The 19,552-nt window shown below is 43.7% G+C and overlaps 1 protein-coding gene across 3 annotated transcripts in view; it reads right to left on the bottom strand.

Moving 5' to 3' along the window:
• The window catches only part of STUM (stum, mechanosensory transduction mediator homolog), a 43,102-nt gene extending 24,491 nt beyond the window's left edge, over positions 1-18,611 (bottom strand). For all 3 annotated transcript variants that reach the window (XM_079298382.1, XM_079298381.1, XM_079298380.1), the window contains exon 1: positions 18,331-18,611. In XM_079298382.1, the coding sequence (XP_079154508.1) occupies positions 18,331-18,517 (187 nt within the window). In that variant the 5' untranslated portion in view covers positions 18,518-18,611. The remainder of the gene's footprint in view (positions 1-18,330) is intronic.
• Positions 18,612-19,552: the final 941 nt, after the last annotated feature.

Genomic DNA, 19,552 nt, shown 5'->3' with positions numbered 1-19,552 from the left:
CCACTCCTTCTGGTCTCTCTGCTTGGACATCCTCTCCTCTTAATGCAGATGGCAAAGTTAAACTCAATTTCTTTGCACAGTGAATGTTTCTTACTGATGACACCATCAACCACCTTTCCATCAACCTGGCTTGCAAGGAAATAGAAAAGGAGGATAATTATGTATTTAATCCTCCCTCTCCTTTCCACATGCACTCAGGCTTGCTCCTATTTATTTTTCCCTCTCTCTCATAAAATTAAATATTTTTCCTTCTTTATATTCACCTACTCTCCAGCCACTTCCCTTTCACTTGCCACATCAAATGCTTTTCCATCTAAGACTCTGCTCTCAGAACTGGTGAAAACCTGTTAGTGTTTTTATTTACAGACATCCTACAGCACAAATGCCCTACCTTGAATTAGGGATTTGTTCTAGATGGTGTGTGACACGAGGTAACTTGTTGTAACAATTTATTTCTGTTGTTAACCAATGTTCCAGACTGCATTAGGAATCTATAAAGGCTGCATCAGTTAAACCATTGTGTCATTTTTGTGACACAACATTGTTGTGTCATTTTATTTTTATTTATAGCTCAGATGCTTTTCTTGCACATGTAGCTACATGCAGTTCTGACTGCCAAAAAGACAGGCAGCAATACTTTCTCCTGCCCAAAAATCAGTAATAGTGCCCCTTCCCACAGCCCTTTTCAAGGCATGGGGCTCCTGTGTGCTCTGAAAGCACAGACCATTGATATGCTGCTATACACCTCAATTTTCTCCTCCTACTTAGGGATTCCTTACCCTTCTCTGCTAATCCCTGCAGGTGTCTGAAGTGCATTTCTACAGTCATTATAACTTCCTACACTTAAGCATTAAATTACCCCCTGTTTCTAACTAAAACAGTTCATTTTTCTTTTACTTTTAGTGATTAGAAATGTAGCACTTTTTTCTTCCCTCCCATTTTACAAAGCAAGATTTCTAGTACAGTACTGTACAAAAGCAACAATCAGAGCTACTCTGCCATCTTTTGTTGTGCCTGCAATGAAAAAAAAACAACAAACAAACATGTATTTTTAGCTGTGCTACACAGAACAATCTGATAGCAGAGACATGCTATTGTCATTCAAAGGAGCATTTGTTCAACCAGATGCACTCATGAAAAATCATCTTAAATTTTACAATTAGTATTTTTCAGAGAAAAATGTCTATTCCACGAAAAATCCAAAGACACTGATGCACTAAGACCATGCCACAGAGCAGCTGCATCTCACTCCTTTTCTTGGAGATGGATTGGAACAGCCCCACCACCACCCTGGGACATCAGTCATCCCCAGCAAGCCACACCTCTGTCTCAGGCACAGGGAAGGAATTAAGACAGTGCAATATTCTAAGCTTTACTGCAGGATCTCACATCATTAATGATTCTTACACTGTGCACTACAAATGGAACCACTGTCCCACAGCAGCTCCTTGTTGGGAAATCTGGAACAAGTTGGTTCAAGTTCAAAATGCACAGAACAAACCCCTGAAAGAGAAGTTGCTAAGGGTTATGCACACCCAATTTTTGTTCTCACCCCTGAAGATGCTACTCATGTAGAAAAGGAGCTTCAGCACAGAAAAAAAAAAACTGGGTGCTTGTGACTGGGAAAAATTGGGATCGTGTGTGGGGTTGGGATGTAGGTGGAACAAACCAACCTAAATGTGTCATTCATGAAGGGCCACAAGCCACAGGGAGCTCAAGGCTGCAGTGCTCCCCTGCAAGAAACTGGAGGCAGCCCCAGGACTTCTTAGAAATTCTTGCATTCACCTTTGAAATTTGCTCTGTGCTCTTCTCAACAGAAAGTGAGACCAGATTCAGGGTGGGAAGAGGATGGAGTGAAAATTTTGATTAATTCCCTTTTAGTACTCATTGAACTAATACTGATCAAAATACACACAGAAGAAAAGAACAATACAGGGGTGTAAGTACCACTTGTGGGGTAGAAAATTCCCTGAACCTTAGAATACCTTGGGGAAGAAAGGAGTACCTGGAGAAGGTGCAGGTGCATTTGCTGACATGTTGGGTGGCTGCACAAAGCAGAACCTGTGTGGTGCTGTGGGACAGTTCAGCCTCATCATTCCCAGACAAGTGACACATCATGCAAGCCAGGCACATCACATGCACCATCCATGGGATCCATGTGAAACATCCCATTTCTAGATAACAGGATTAAGGCAACACAAATCTAGCAGCAAAGTGCTTTTTATTTTCCTGTTAATGAAAGTTAACAGTTGAGTCAAACTGCTCAGCAGGGAGAGTGTAACATTGGCTGATGCCAGGATGGAGACAAATGCCATGAGACTTTGTGTTTCATGTGACAAAAGACTGAGCACTTTATTCTTGTGAACTTTTCTTAAATAGAGAGATTGAATTTCCCAGGCAAACACTGATTTGCTATAGTCTCAGGCATTTACTTCTTTGGCCAGTGATCACTGCACTTAGGGTTCAATAGGTTGGCTGGGATTCTCTGTTCAAATCCATCCCTCACCCAGCTAACAGGCTGGTTGGGTTTCAGGCTGCAGCTTTAAACCAGCTGCAACATGCAATGTAACATGAGAGAATACAGACATAATTCTTACCCTTCTCAAATGTCTGGCCCTAAACTATTCATAACACTTCAGATTCTTTTTTAACATACACAAGTAACTGTATCTGTTTTTCTATTTCTTGTTTTAAACATACTGTCTCTTCTCTCATAATGGCCATACTGACTAAGAGCAGCACTTCCTCTAATCCTCTTTATTTTAGCATCTCATAAGTACTAATGGTACCCCAGTGTATGTCTGTGGAATTACACATAGCAATGTTCTCTTCCTTCTGTTGAAGAATGATAGAAGGAAGGCAAAGAAACTAGAGAATGAACCTTTGAAAACACTTAGGCACTAAATTCCTACTGAAATCAAGGAAATCCAGGCTAAAGCATGCTTCAGGCCATAGTGAAAGAGCCATCAGGTTGCTCAAATCAATTCAAACTTTCCTAGTTAAGCCTTGCACCCCCTCCATGGGTTTTGGCTATAAAGAAATATATAGATTAGGATTACAAGTATGGACCAGAAAATAAGTGTTACAGGATATTAAGGAATGTTCATCTGAGATGTCTTTCCCATGCTGTCATATTTCTTCCTGCTTAAGCAATGGTAATGACATTTTATGGGGATTTTTATGACTTAAGGAGAGCAGAACAGATGCAAAAGTGTCCTATCAAGTGCTTATTCTGTACAGCTATATTAGAACTTAATAGGCTGAAGAGGAAAGGTGTCCAGGCAATTAATCTCTTATTAGTATAGGTTATAAACCTGTATCAGGGTCAACAGAAGGGAACATGTAACTGTGTCACAGCAGGTTCAGTGCAAAGTCTTTCCAGAGCTCTCCTAAACTTAAACTTGGTCTTTAACTGTGGCTTTCTCCTGGTTTGAAGGACAGATGTCTGCTAAGAAAGGCAGAAGACTCTCTGAAATGGAGAATGTAAACCCCTCCCTCCAGAATATTATAATTCTGAAATTAAGGGGCTCTCAGGAAAAGATATGGGAATTAAGAGCAACAGTTCTTTTCCAGGAAAAATTAAAATAGAAAAGCAGTATTACAAACAACAGTCCCAAAACACTGACAGAGAATATAACCTGATACCCTGTCAGTCAGTCAGGGTGTTGGCAGCAGTCCCATTAAATGGTGGCTGCATCCTCCTGCAGTGGCAGATGTGGTTCAGCTGAAGCAGTGCTCCTGTAGAAGGTGCAGTTTTCTTCTGAAGGTCCAGAGATGATGTGGAAAGGTCCAGCTTTCCTCTGGAATCCAGTGGCAAAAGTCTGGTTTGTTGTTCAAAATCTCATTTTTTATCTAGGTAGGAAAGGCTTGGCTGCTCCCCCTGGCTGGAGAATCTCCCAGTGGGATGATGTAATTTTATCAGTCATACAGTGGGACTGAATGGGCCAGCAGCAGATGATATCTTCCTGGAGGGAGGATGGGTTGTGGAAAATATAAAGATGATTGCCCCAACTGGTTTAAAGATGTCCCATTAACAGATGGTATGTGCCAGGAGTTAAGGAATCACTGCCCCACCCAGTTTCACCAGTTGGTGATAGAATACACATTTCTGGGCACAGCCTGTATTACAAACCAAGCCACTTTGCACTGAGTTTTTGGTAGGTGGTTTTCTATGCTTTTTCTTGATGTGAGGTGCTGTCATCTCCAGCCAAGATCAAGGGACAGATACTGTTTGTAGAACTGCCACAATTAAGTCTCTGATGGGTATGTCAGTGTCCCAGAAGTCAAAAGGGGAAGGGAAACCTTTCCCCATCAGTCATCACAACCAGGGCCAGGCACTATCCTGGCTGGCTGGGGTGGAGCGAGGAGAGGCAGTAGCCAGTTCTCAAGATTCCTCTGGGCTAACCTGTCAGCCCTACTGGTAAATTCAGCATCCCTCAATGCTACTGACACAGAGCATGCAAGGACCTCTCTCATGTGTTCTATCCCTTAGATAATGCATGAAGAGCAGACACATTGTGAACATCCAGCACATGCCTCAAAGAAGGGATCTAAATATCACCATGAGCAGTGCTGAGAGAACACATGCCCAAGGTGTTCTACAGTCAGCAGAGCCCTCAGAATTCTCAGGCTGGGCTAAGGAGGGATGCTATGGAAGAGCAGGGCAAAAACTGCTTTTCCCCTGTTCTGGTGCCCATTGTTCCACAGGCTCCAGTCCCTGGGACTGGCACCAGGTCTCACCAAGCTGCAGCTCCTGCCAGGAGTACCTGTTCCAGCAAGGGCTCTCCATGCACATCTCTCTGGGATATTCTCACTGGTGTGTCCCCCTCCCTCCCTCCCTCTCAACATCACACACTTTGGGAATGAGCTACCAAAGAGCTGCTCTCTGTAATGATGGAAATTATAGAAATTATAGGGTTTTATGTTGAGTGCTCATAAGAGAGGAGTTCTGAGCTTAAGAAATGCACCCCTTCCATGAGACACAGCAGATGTGTATGCATCAGGAGACAGCACAGAGGTCAGAACTACTTCAGCTCTCCTAAGGATGATGTGAGATCCAGAAAGATGTATGGGCAATGCCTGAAGTGTTTTGAAACTATTGAAGCAAATGCCTTATTTTGCAAACCAGATAATGAGTAGCTTTCATCTGACCTAACTTCGGATATCTTCAAGGGAGGTGTCTTGATCTGAGCCACTTACCCTTTGCAGGCAAAAGAAAAAAAAAAAAAGACCAAAAAAAAAAGGTGGAGGCCCCCAGAAGGTGTGATTCCCTTAACCTGATTTAAAGAGGTGAGTCACAGGCTGGTAGTACCTAATTCCTCCTTACAAATTATAAAGGCAATCAACTCAGGTGAACAGGTTGCATGAATCCCATCTCATCTGCCCAATAAATACATTTGCCATTAATCTGATTAAATAATACTGATAAAAATTCTCCTGCTTTGGTGTATCAGCTAGCTAATCAACTCCTTTAGGAGGAGCTCTTCCTACAGGCCAGTAGGGTTTTACTCTGTGCATTGCAGATCTTCCTCTGAAATTCTGGTACTGACAGTGTGAGGCACAACTGAACCAGGACTTTTCTGCAGGACTCCTGTGCCCTCAGTGCAGAAACCATCCCTGTTACTAGGGATACAGGCAGGACCTGAACTGTGGTTTATGGTAATACCTATTTCTAAATAATATTTTTTGTACTGCTCATCCTTGTTGATAAAGAGAAGTAAAGATGAATTCTTTGTTCTGATCATTACAGTTTATCAAAATGACCTTGTTGTTGCTTGAAGGCTTTAATGAAGTGCTCCTGCAACAGCAGGAAGACATCTAAATCTGATGTTTCTAGCTTTTTTCACATTGTTTTTCTTCTGGAGGGTATCTTTTTCCAAAAGGACAGTGTTTGCAGGGCTCAGATGAGCCCTGTTGCTAAGAAACAAGTCCCAACTGTGCCTTTAAAACTGCCTTTAAACATACAATACAAGGAAATGTTTTTCTTTTCATTACACTGTATTGCATGTTTTTATTAGAACTTCTTTTAACTTGGATCTGACTCTTGGGGTTACATTTCTGTGGCAATCTTCTGGGACAGGACCTTTTCTTTTTCCATTGTCTATACAGTGCTATGGTCACCTACATAGTTGCATGGATAATATATTTTAAAATAGTATTATTTGGAGGTCACAGTAAGGCCCCATTTTGCACACAATTGCCGTGCGACCAAGAAGGAATACAGAGCCTACTTACTGTAAATATTGGTTAATACTAAACTACAAAGCACAATATAAATCAGTGCTCTTGCAAATGGCAAGCCTGGGCTGCATCTGAGTTTGGGTTTTGATGTGGGTTTTCTTTTTTGCCATATACTAAAACATGCTGAAGCCCCTCGTGTGTGCAAGAGAGTTTGTGGTGCTCACAGGCATAGAGCAGGTCACAGAAACATGTGAGGGAGTAACCAGCACATCCAAACTAAAAAGTGCTTTGTCCATCCTACCTGTTTGCTTTGTTTTCATTAATGCATGGTACAAACAATACCTCTCTTCCCAATGAACACCAAGTCCAAGAGTGATGGAAGTAGTTCATTGACAACAGTTTTCCTGGAAGAGATTAATGGAAACTAAAGAGTGGCTGCATTATTTGAGGAGCTGAATGGAGAGAAGTCTGTGCAGATTCTCTCTCCAGTTTTGCCACTGACTTCCTGGACAATCTGAATCTCTCCCCTGAATTCTGCACTCAGATTACAGATAGTCCTAAGTGGATGACACAACTCCTCCTCCATATCATAATATTCCCTTCTGGATCATAATAGGGCTTGAGTATAGCCTGCACCTCACAGTGCTACTGAAATAATAATGCTGTGTACATGGGGAACTTTGGAATGTTGTTTAGGGCTGGCTGTGATGGGTTAATGGTTGGACACAATGCTCTTAAAGGTCTTTTTCAGCCTAAATGATGCTATGGTTCTGTGACTATCTACTACCTAACTATCTATTTAGCACTTCTCAACTAGTAAATAGTGAATTTCTCAGGAAAGACTTAAATCACAGTCACAGTGCTAAATTATCACATTATTTAGGTATCATTCCTTTTTCAAAATGTACTGAAGAACATTTACTAGAGTGTGAAGAAGTGTCATAAATATTTAAAACAAACCTACATTTGTAAGGGAGAAAGCTGATTAAGTTTCATGATGCAGCATAAACCAGATTTTTAGCTTTGGCTGCTGGCTAATTTGGGAAATACAATTCTCAGTGAGTGTCCAGCTTGCTACTGCAACTTGGGAAGAGTCTTCCCTGGTTTAAAGGGCAAAGAGCTCAGCTCTGCAATTCTTCTTTACAGTAAATAATACTTATTCACAGGAGCAACCTCAAGGGGCCAGCTCAATGTCACTAGAGCAAAAGAGGTGAGCAGGAGTGGGACAAAATACTTCTAGAGGCTCTGTAAGTTGTGGGTTCCCAGTTCTGACAAAGGAGTTAAGCTTGCAAGTGGGAACCTTTTGTACCTGTCTTACACAGTCCATATGATGGGTTGGTGTTCCAAGCAGTGTGACCTGGGATCTACAGTGCACCTGGGAAGGGGACACCCTCTCTGTGCAGTTCTGCCTTGGCACGAAATGAATAAATGAGCACTGAAAGAAGATCTGGTGCATTTGAAAACACTGATATGAGACCAGAGCACAGATACGCCTGTATTGTATCAAAAATACTGTGTTTTAGTTAATGCTCAGAACAAAAATCTTTTATTCTTTGTGTCAGTACAACTAAGGGTGGTCTGTTACCATTTACTCATCACAGCCTGGGTAAAAAAAGGGTTCTCTCTGTAACTGCCGAGCAAGAGTGGTTCCTTGGAACATATGCTTGTTCTAAAATCCATTCCCAGCTCCACCACAGGCTTCTTCTAAATATCAACTGCACACAGCACAGGGAGAAGAATCCTGCTTTTATCTGCACTGCCTTGAATTCACCATCCAAGGTGGAAATTCCAAGGCTTGGCTGTGGCAGCAATGAGCGTTTGCTCATCGGCGCCATTGTGCCAACACGGGGCGTTTGTCATTGGGGTCAGGGTGGGCTGGTGCCACGGACTGGACTGAGCCCAGAGTCCCCCCATTCTGCTCTCCACACCCCTGGCTTGGTGCAGGCTCTGCCCTGCCCCTGCTCTGCTGTCCACACCTCTGCAGAGTGGGTGTGGGAAATTAAACCACACGGATTTTTGTGGCGATGCGCTGCGTAAGCGGTTGGTGCTCCAGGCACAAAAATCAGCTCCCCATGTACAGCTGACCAAGAAAACAAGAACCAAGTTAGATTACCTCCAGAGGAGTGTCAGGAGACTCCATTTCCACACTGCTTTTGTGGGATGTGTGGGGGACTGAGTGAAATAGGTACTCAGATGCAAGTCAATGTATAAAATTACATTCTGACTTTCAAAAGAGAAAACAAGAAACTGTTTTTATACTCTCAACTGACAATGATTGTAGTCCCTGTGCTCCTTTCTCTCTTACACACAGCAAGAAACCATCCCACTAGCTGTCTGCAGCCACAATGAAATTTTAGGAGGAAGAAAATAATCCCATGATGCTGAGTCTAAAATATTGGTTTTAAAAAAGTTTAGTTCTTGTTTTGTAAAAAGCTTGCTAAACCTTCCCTGGCATTGATCAATTTGTTGGATGCAGATCTAAAGGAGAAAGACACGCAGCAAAAAAAGCATTATCAGATTTGGACTGCAGACAGGAAAATTTGGCACTGCTTTCACAATTAAACAGATCAAGAGAGGCAATTTAATGGCCCAATCCAGAGAATCCACACACATCAAATTCTCTAACTACATTGAAAAAAACGTTCCAATCTGAGTGGATTACTCAGTAACTACTCTGGTGTAAATGAGTTTTGAAAGAGGTCTGATTTGTTGCAATCATTTCAAAAAGACAGAAGGAGAGTATAAAGAAATCAAGCTGATCCCTCAGTTGGATTTTCCTCAGGCTGCACCTCACAAGTGTTTCAATTTTTGACCATTCCTTTCTCACCATCCTAAATCCTTTGTGAACCCCTTGCACTAAGACTGCAATTCCAGAGTGTGTTGCAGGGCAATGAGAGCCAAAAAGGCTCCAAAAAGGTCCAACTGTACTTTTAGCCAGAATTTAGTCTTCATGCTCTTGGAACCAATTTTCAGTGGAAACTTGAAGTTTCTTCACTCCAAAACAGTGTTCACAAAAAGAAAAAAAAAAAAAAAAAAAAAAAAAAAAAAAAGTCTAATTTACAGGGAATATAAATATATATAACTTGATCCAAGACTTTTATTTTTTCTTATTATAATGAACTTGTCCTGACTATTTTTAGTGAGAGGTCTGAGTCTACGGGGCTCTCTGCACCATAATTTCTGTGGTGCTAAGTTGCCATCTCCTTTCCCCACAAAGCACAGCAAATACAATGTTGGATAGTTGCATCCAAAATATCATGTTTATGGAAATCAAATTGTCATGGCAACAGAAGAGGTCTTGCAAGTATTTTTAAAATAGCAGATTAACAAAACCAATTTATGAAATCTAAAATCCATACTTTTGTGAATGCTCTTAAACAGATACAACAAATGGTTTTCTGCCTGCAGGAGGCATTTCTTGAATGCCATGGTCTCATTTTACCATAGGAGCATATGCAATAGGTATGCATGCAAAAAAATACACATTTTAAGCTTAAACCAGCAAAACCCTTTCAGCTGGACAGTGTCACACTAATGTGATCATTTAGCTTATTTCAGGTAAAATATTTTAACAAAAACATCATAATTGGTACTTTGCAAAATTACAGAACTTTTTAACAGTGAACTTGTGGCTCATTATAATCTATTTTTTAGTCTACAATAAATCTCAATTCTTCAAAGGCTTACTAACACTAACATTTATTAAAAATGTACAAACACTTTTTACAAACAACATCCGTATTTGGTCCAATTAAATTTTTTGTTTCCCCAGACAAGATTAATTTGACCATTAAGCCCTTTCGCATTCTTTACAAACTTGTTTGTGTTTTAGCTAAAACAAAATTATTATCCACAATCTCAAAGCATTTTTAAGTTTTGTGTGGATATTCACCAATGCTTGTGGCCAGCTGAGAGTTCAGATAAACAACATCCTGGTGAGAGGCTGGAAAATGATCTGTCACATTAAATTCACATTCCCAAAGATGCCCTTGGTCCCCTGCACAATTCCTTGTATAAGCATTATTTCTGAAGTTGGAAATGTAGTACAGGATGAACCCCTGCAGAGAATGCAATTATGTTTCCAAGAATTCCTCTATTGATTGTATTCACCATTTCCTCTAACAAGTTTTGACCATGATACACTCCAGGCATATCCTTTGGGTGTATTTATACTGAGATTTTTAATTTAAGTTTGTGTATTTCCCATCAGCTTTCATCAACCACCTAATTTGTATTGACTGTATTTCATGATGGTATGCTCAAAGACATGGATGTCCATGGTTTTGTCTAATATGGCAGAACTGTAAATTAGTCATGTGTCCTCTTTCTTAAATTTAAAAGTTCAGTATAATATTGCCATTTTCCAGTGCTGAAAAATCATGACTCAGATTCTCTAAAACTGAGAATTAGGGAGAAAAAAAAAAAAGGCAATTCCTTCTTTCTTCCCACAGTCTCTATTTTTTCCCTTTTGAGACAGGATCATTATCTTCAAATCCTGCTCCACAGCCATAAGAGTTACATTTTTTTTTTTTTTTACTGAAAGCAAAGGTTATCATCTAACCAAGAGCCTCAGGGGACAAGGTTCTAAGGAAACACCAAATATTGTGTGAGTTGGGGTTGCATTGCTAGACCTTTTGAGGAACTGTGAAGCAGTAAGAGAGAAATTGTTTGGTCTGTAACTCCTTTGGAATGGAAACACTGAGTTTGAACTGCCTTTATTGCAAGCTCTGCATTGCTGAAGGAAAGAGGGTTGAGAGCAGCTTCTAAGTGGTGAGATGGAGAGAGAACAAACTATGGAAATGAGCATTTTAAATCAAATATTTGAGTTCTGCCCATTTATTTTTTTCCTTGACTCTACACAGAATGAAACCTAAGTTTATGACATCAGAAATCAACAAGTATAATGTAACTAGATAGAATGGCATGGGCTTTTTTTCTCAACTTCTTACAGTGTTTTCATTTTGGGCCCCCCTAGATAACACAAATGCTCAAAAACCCTGGGAAGAGGAAGAGGGATTTACTTCCCTTAATGAAAAAACTTCTTATCTTCAGCAGAACCAGGAAAACTCAGGTTTCACATTCCTGCAGTGTCTAAAGCAAGGTCAATGACATGAACTTTTCTGTCTCATGTGAGTCTGGACCCTCAGCCTGGCACTGTTTAAAAGCCATTTGGACAGTGGCCTTAATAATATTCTTTAATTTAGTCAGCCCTGAACTGGGCAGGCAGCTGGACAAGATGATAATTGTAGGTCCTTCCAAATGAAATAATCTATTCTGTTCTGTCTTTTGCCAGCATCTTTGCACAGTGCTACAAACAAGTTTGTTCTCATCCACCCTGGTGCTGCCACTGTCTCTCTTTAAAGTTGTAAAGTTCTACAATGAACACAAGTCCTGAAACAGGAAAAAAGGATGTCAATGTCAGACTGACTTTATCTCATTACAAACCTTAGGACTATTTTAGAATCCTTTACCATCCAATCACTTTTTTTCTCCACAAAATTCAAAACAAGACAAAGGTTCTAAAATTCACCTTTGTGCCAGACACTGCCAGCTGTGGGAATATTTGTGTTCAGAGTCCTGCACACAGTTTCATGGGTAAGGAAGAGCCTGAGGAACCTGCTTTCTGCTTCCTGCTCCTCTCTTTATGATCCTGAGCAGTTCAGAAACTCTCAAAGTTCTTTTTATGGTGGAGAGATTAAATGGCAGTGAGCTGCTGCAGGCAATGGTGCTTTATAAGGCTTTGTAAATCGCTCCAGCACCCACTCATTCAGAGCAGGAGAAAATACACTTCCTTCCTGCTATCCAGACTAGGAAAAATTCACCTGTCAAAAGCACTCTCCTCATCCAAGTTACTTTTATCTTCAAAACTTTTCATTCATTTTCTCCCTTGCTGCAAGAAGTTTCAGTTCTTTTGCCTTCTCACTCAATCTCTGCAAATGTACTTTTCTCCTTCTGGACTCGATTCTCTGCTTCTCTCCACATCACACCCTTTGTCTGGAACAGCCTTCTATCCACCTTAAAATTCAGCTGGTTTACTTGGCCATTTAACAGCTCTTCTCTGCTGTCTGCTCCCACCTTCACTCTTAATCTCCAAGTACATCTGTCCAAACTGCATTAAATGACAAACAAGATTACAAGATGCTGAGCAAACCCTGTCTCCTTATGTGTTCATTAAGTAATGAGCATCTCCACAGAGCTGCTTCAACAACAGCAGTGAACAAAAACCACTGAACAAAAATGTCCCTGGCCATTTCTTTTGTCTTCTATTTTGGTGGAATTGGAAGGCACGAGGGAGGCAGAGAAACTTGTTTGCATTTTAGCTGGTCTGGCACAGACACAAATTCGAAGGCTGCAGCATTGGGCTAGTGCACAGCTTGACAGAGAAATGAACCAAAAAGTAATTTTAAATGCAAGTGGAGCTCAACAGCTGACTTCTACCAACTGCAGCAAGTGAAGAGCAAAATCTAGCCAAAGGACAGAAACAGTTTTAAACATTTGGACTGTGACTTGAAGCTGAGGAAGGCACTGGAGAGCTCTTGCCATGTGTGCCCATAACTGCCTTGGTAAAGGAGGGCACAGGAGGAGGATGAGGGTGACAGCACGTACACACATCATGGCTGGGCAGACAAACTCAAGGAAGCAACCCAGTGTTACACACAGGAAGAGGAGGATGAGAAATATATTAAGTATTCTGGCAAGCACAGGATAAGCAGAAAGCAACTTTCTGCCAAAAATACAGCAAAGCATGTTGCTCAATGCTGCATTAAACTGAGGGGTCACATCGGGTCCCTCAGCAGATAAAATACCTCCTTTTCCTTTTCCTTTTCCTTTTCCTTTTCCTTTTCCTTTTCCTTTTCCTTTTCCTTTTCCTTTTTCCTTTTTCCTTTTCCTTTCCCTTTCCCTTCCCCTTTTCCCTTTTTTTTTCTGATCAGATACACTAGGGGGAGTTGTCTCAATCAAGGAGCTACGAAGTTGAAACACTTTGGCATTTATTCTGATCATTAATTAGCTGTATACCTTTCTTAAGCTTCCCAGGATTGATTGTCATTCTAGGTGGTCCAGACACTTTGTGGAACAAAAATATTCCAGACCACCTAGTGGCAGTAAGATTGTGGAATGACTGTTCAGTGCCATCTGCCAGGTAAGTTACATAATGCAATTAGATCTGTCACTTAAATCTCTGTTATAAAAAGAAAAGAAAAGAAAATAAAAGAGGGATTTAAAGTCCTTCTACATACTGAAAAGAACAAAAACCTGCAGATGCAAAAACTCAGATTCAGCTGTTCTTGTGCCCAGCTTTACCTCACTGTGAGGATAATCTACAGCTGATTCCACTGGTGCCAGTAGTGGAGCAGTAAAACCTAGATGCACAGGTCTCATTTCCCACCTTGCACAAGTCACCATAAAGAACTTCTTGACCTTTTCAGTAGAAAATACAAAACCTGACAGAGTGGAGTCCACTGGTAATAGATTTGCTTTGTTCAATTATGCTCCCATGGACAAACAGCTTTTTTCAGCACATTACCAGCATCACAGGCTGAAAGGCAATGTTAGCTAAAAGCTGCAGCAGTGAAGTTCACAAGCACAAATTCACACAAACACTCGAGAAAAACCTTTGTTTTCCACAAATGAGCTCATAAATCAGATTTATTGGTTTACATGTTTAAAAGGAAAAAAAAAATTTAAAAGAGGATAAATACCAAAGGGAGTTTGAGATTTTAATGCACATATGTCTGAAAGCACAAATTTCCTTTTTGCACTGTTTGCTCTACCGTAGATAAGAAAATGTGTTTTTTCCTTGAAATTCTTAGTTTTAGTAATGAAGGCTTGAGGCATCTATTTACCATTCCAAGCACAAAAATGAAATGGGTACTGGTAATTTTATGCAGATTTTATCCCTTCACCTTTCTCGAGTGTTTTGTTCTGTACTTCTATTCAGCTCTTTGGAGAGCTCATTCTGCTCAGGAGAGCCTTGGTTTTTAATGAGAAGATGCTTGGCTTCCATAAATTGAATACTAAAGCCACATTCACCCAGCTGAAGGTGCAGTGCTTGAACTCTACCAAGGCTGAGTAAACAGATGGCAGAAGATTCGTGATACGGATCTGACACACCCGGGATCAGGAGAGCTGCACTGTGGAACTGTGGAAGGAGAAAGTTCAGTGGGCTGGGAATCACCCCTTCTTCCCAAAGCTGCTGTGACAGGCTGTCACTGAGCTCCTCTAGGGGCTATTTCGTGGCACATGGGTGGCTGCTCTCCTATCCTGCACTAACATAATTTTGTGCTGCGTATTTCAATTACTCGCTGCATAAAAATAGTGTACACGTATAACGCAGGCTGGGATCCAAAAGTCCACCCCCTTCCTGACAGGAGGCATTAATCTTGGAGAAGAACTCAGACTTTCAGATCATTTCACTCACTTCTCACATTTCCCTCAAATTCCCCAAACCCCCCCCCCCCCCCCACTTCATTTACCCCCTCCCACACACGTGATGTTGAGAGAAGCAAGAGCAGAGAGGAAGGAGGGCAAGATTCCCATGTGTCAGCTCTGGGAATGACAGGGAGCCAGATCCTCTCCCACGCTGACTGGCACACGGCAGCTCCAGGAGAACACAGTCTGCCAGCTGAAGGGCACGGCCAGCCCTTCTCCACTCACCTGCAGTGCATCCTGCAGGAATGGCAGAGCTGGGCAGCCCCTGTCCCTGCTGCCAGCTGCATCTGCACCCTCCAGAGCCCATCCCTGATGCCCCAGAGCCTGCTCCCAAAGCCACACAGGCTGCAATGCCTGTGGCAGAGCTGGAGTGCTGGTGGCCAAGGCAGGATGGCTTTAGCCACAGCACCTGCTGATCCCTCCCTCTTCTTCCTACCCACTCTTTTTATGGCCCTGAGCTTGGGACACCTTCATTATAGCTCAGCCCTACAGCCCTGCTAGACACAGGTGAGAAAGACTGCACTGCACCTGGAAAACTGATCCAGAATGTTTCCAAGAGGTCACACCTGCCACAGCGACCTGCCACAATGTCATTTCAAGGCTATTTGGCAAAAAGTAGATGGGCTAATCAAGATTTCAATCTGAATTTTTAATTTTGGCAAGGCAAAAGTCAACATATCCCCTAGGTATGAAAAAATTACTACAAACTGCATCTTTTGTAACACACATGGAATGAGTAGTTAAAACCCAGCTTACAATGCTTCTTAAAACCTGCAGTTCTGGATTGTTACATAAAATTCTGGAAATTAACCAACTAAAAATAATAAACTGTAAACAAAATAATGACTGTAAACAAAGAGAAAGTGTTACTTCTCCTGTCCAAATGGAGTACTACTGTAAAACATAAATAGCACAAAGGAAAAATAAACCAGATATTTAAAATTCTCAGATTTCACCCTCACAGGTGACTTCCATAACACAGGAAAGGTAGTTTAACTAAAAAAACCAGAGGCTTTCAGATGCTGAGAGACTGCCCAAGGGTTTGATAGTCAGCATCAGAGCACAATTTCTATTTGGATATCATCACTCTGAAGCACAGGACACTAATGAAAACCTCAAATGCACCAGTCTCCAAGCAATGGAAAACTTAATTTATTCAGTGTTGCCCATTTTCTTGTCAACTCTGGTGGTCTCTGACCCTTATTTGCAATTGCACTGCAGAGTCTACACACAAATGACAACTACATGCAAAAGGGATGAGGGGTGGATTTAGGGACTGAGAAACACACCTAAACATAGTCACACTCTCCAACTAAGCAGGCAGAAATATACAGCGAGCCTGTGAAGCATCATTTTAACATGCTATAAATCTGGACTGCAAGAATTGATGGGAATTTTGCCATTTACTTTGCAGGGAACAGGCTCACATCCTCGTTGTGAACACTTCACACCACTGCAAATCTTACCTATTTTACAAGTGTTGCTCAGCTCATTGAGATGGCTGAAGTGCAACAATGACACAAAATCTCTTTTTACCTTGAGCATTCCTGCCAAGTAGATTCGTGATCCTCCTGTTTCCCCTCATGTGTGGGCTATGTGATGCATGACAGGATATGGCTGAGATTGTAAATAGCTGTACTCTAGTCAGGTGTGTCATCTCAGACTAAGTTTTCTCTCAAAATGCATCTGATATTAGCAGCTTTATTAACATAATGGTTCATTTATGTACAAACTAAGTGCCATGCTTTGCATACTGAGCTTGGATGCATCTCCAAAACACTGCATTTTGCCAGGCTGTGAGGATTCCACAGGGAAGGATTCCTTTCCATTTGTAGTTTTTTTATTTGCTACTTTTGCAACAAGCAACCAGGAGAAACAGTGGCACAGCCAGCCAGATCACACTGCTGAAATCTGTCCATCAAAGGGCAAATAAATTTTAAAAAATCTCTTCACCTGTTAAAAAACCCAAATAGAATTAAAAACCATTTTGTGCTGGTCCAGCCTTTCAGTGGTTACACAACCAACACAGCTGCATAGTCCAGATTCATCTCCCAAGCTTTCAACCAGCACAGACTGGGAGCCCTGGGCTGGTTCAGGAAGGAAGCACTGTCTGCTGTCCTTCCTTAGGCACCTTCTGTATGAGGGAAGGCACAACACTGCCTACCCTCAGCAGACCCACAGCAGTGATGCCTTGGGATTTAGCTTTTAGTGAGCTCCAGGCAGAGAACCACACTTCAACCCAATTCCAACATGAGGATGGTTTATGGGGACCTGTGCTACTGGGATGAAGGGAGAACACAGAGAGTTTTCTGGTGTACTTGGTGAAGTGCCAGCTAATTTGAATAAGGAAAAGGGCATGGTAAGTCAGGCTTTTTTCCTGTACACAATGAAGATGTGGTGACTTCAATAACAACAGAAAACAACACTTGCTTTGAAAACTCTGGTTTTGAACTTCTCTCTCTCAAATGGGAAACTAAGCCCCAGGAAACCTAAAGCCCCGTGACAGAACTCAGCTCCAGAGTCTGTCTTTGATTCATCCCTCAAGGTTCTTCTGGTGGTTGCACACAAGAGGTGGGCAAATAACACACCCAGGCACAGTGGACTGCATCTAGAAGCACACACACCAGTCCTTCCACAGGAAAACTCAGAGGTATTTCAAAAGGTGCAGGATTTTCCCTGGAATACATCCACAGGTTTGGGGCAAGCACGCTGGAATAGCAACAGCTTCTACATGTTGCACACACTATCCCACCCACACTTAGGTAGCACTTTAATCAGAACTTTAAGGATTTCAGATTTGTTAAGGAATTAAGCCTCCCTGAAGCACATGAAGCAATTAAAGTCAGGCTGTAGCTCTTTAAAAACAGGGCCAGGTGAGGATACTCCCATATCACAAGGAAGGCTTCAGTGGTGGCCACAGTAGCAGAAACAGCAGCCAGGAATGGACTATGAGAAGCTCAAGGTATCGGTTAATGTGTTATGGATTATTTTATTTGTGTTTGGTTTCTTTATTAATGTGGTTATTTTGCTTTCAGCTAGAATTTTTGTATTCAGTCTTGTATTCTAGGGGCTTTTGTAGTGTTTGAACTCTAAGCTACTCTTGCAGTAAGCGATTCCTGATTCAAGTGGAGGAAAAGGAAATAAGAAAGATGCAGCCACATCTTAGGCACCCGAGCACACTAGAGACTTTACGTTGAGAAACCGAACCTCCAGTTTCTCTGGACAACGGTTCTAACACTTTCCAGGGGTCTCCTTAGAAAACCCGGGAGGGTGGGCTCTGAAAGCTCGTCTCTAGCTAGCGAGTGATGCGGTCAGCGTGAGCTTTGGTCCTCTGGCTGAAATCACAGTTCGCGAGAGCCAGAACAGCGGAATCCCTTGTACAGCGCACGGTCCCGGTCCGGCGACAACGGAGGGGTGGGAAGGCGCGGGGGATGCTCTGTCCCGGTGCCTTAGCCCGGCTCCCCGCTGCCATCCTGGGAAAACGCGACCCTCGCCCGCTCCACTCGCTGGGGCGCGGCGCTGCCCAGCGGATCCCTGGGGACCCCGCAGGGCGCTGCCCCGGCCCCCGACACGAAACTTTGCGGAGCGGCTCCCGCCTCCCTGCGCTCCTCCATCCCTCCCCGCGCTGCCGTCGGGGTCCGACAGCCCGGGCGGTCCCGGGGCGAAGAGGCACCCCGAGCCCCGGCCGCCTTCCCTCGCTCCCTCCCGCAGCATCCTTACCCAGCCCCGGCACGAAGGTGTTGAGGAAGAGGCAGATGACGGCCACGGGGAAGGGCATGTAGGGGATGGCGGCGCGCAGGGGGCCCTTCTTCTCCCGGACCTGCACCACCACGCCGCTGGAAGGGGCCGAGCCCCGGCTGGGCTCCGCGGCCGCCGCGCTCTCGCCGTCTTTGGGCGAGGGCTCCATGGCCGTGCCCCGGCGGGATCGCAGCGCCCGCCGCCGAGCGCGCTCCCGCCGCCGGGCGCGGCCCCGCCTGCGCGCCCCCCGCGCCGACCCCTCCCCGCCCTCCGCCCGCCCAGCGAGGGGCTGGATCCCGCCTGCATCCCGGCTCCTTCCCCAGCCCTTCTCCAGCCTTTCCCAGCGGGGCTGGATCCCGCCTGCATCCCGGCTCCTTCCCCAGCCCTTCTCCAGCCTTTCCCAGCGGGGCTGGATCCCGTCTGCATCCCGGCTCCTTCCCCAGCCCCTCTCCAACCTTTCCAAGCGGGGCTGGATCCCGTCTGCATCCCGGCTCCTTCCCCAGCCCCTCTCCAGCCTTTCCTGGCGGGGCTGGATCCCGCCCGCATCCCGGCTCCTTCCCCAGCCCCTCTCCAGCCTTCCCTCCCCGGGCTGGATCCCGCCTGTATCCCGGCTCCTTCCCCAGCCTTTCTCCAGTCAATTCTCCCCGGGCTGGATCCAGCCAGCTCCTTCCCCAGCCCCTGGCCGGCCCGCAGCGCTTCCCGAGCCGTGCTCCCCTCTGTCTGTCCCGCTGGAATGGGGGAAAGAACTCCATGTAAGGGAGCGCAGAAGCGCTGGAAGATCGTGCCCCGCGCGCCCTTAAAAACGGAAGGTGTAAGAAAAGGTGTAAATTAAACCCGCACGCGTTTATTGTTTGAAAATTCCCGCAGTAAGGAGAAAGAGGAGCCACAAGAAATGGAAGGCAAAGAAAACTGTGTCCCTGGAGAGCTAATCGCTGCTTGGTGTGAGTGTGTCTTCATCCCCCGGTGCCAAGAGACGAAACACGGCTTTGTAGGGCTGGTAATTACTGCTCACAGAATTCAGTGGGTGAAATGGGAACAGAACTTGAGCGTGTCTAGGTAAAAAAAAAACCCCACAATAATTGTCCCTGCAGATGAGATTCAGCAGAGAAAACGGGGAAAATATTAAAGGCATGAATCCTGATAAGAAATGTAAGTGTGACACGTGTAGAGGATCTTTGCGTGAGAGAGAGGATAGTCTGTGTCT

The sequence above is a fragment of the Erithacus rubecula genome, assembly GCF_903797595.1.
Source record: "Erithacus rubecula genome assembly, chromosome: 2".
Taxonomy (NCBI): domain Eukaryota; kingdom Metazoa; phylum Chordata; class Aves; order Passeriformes; family Muscicapidae; genus Erithacus; species Erithacus rubecula.
The sequence above is the reverse complement of the archived record's forward strand: the minus strand, read 5'-3'. Positions and strand labels throughout refer to the sequence as shown.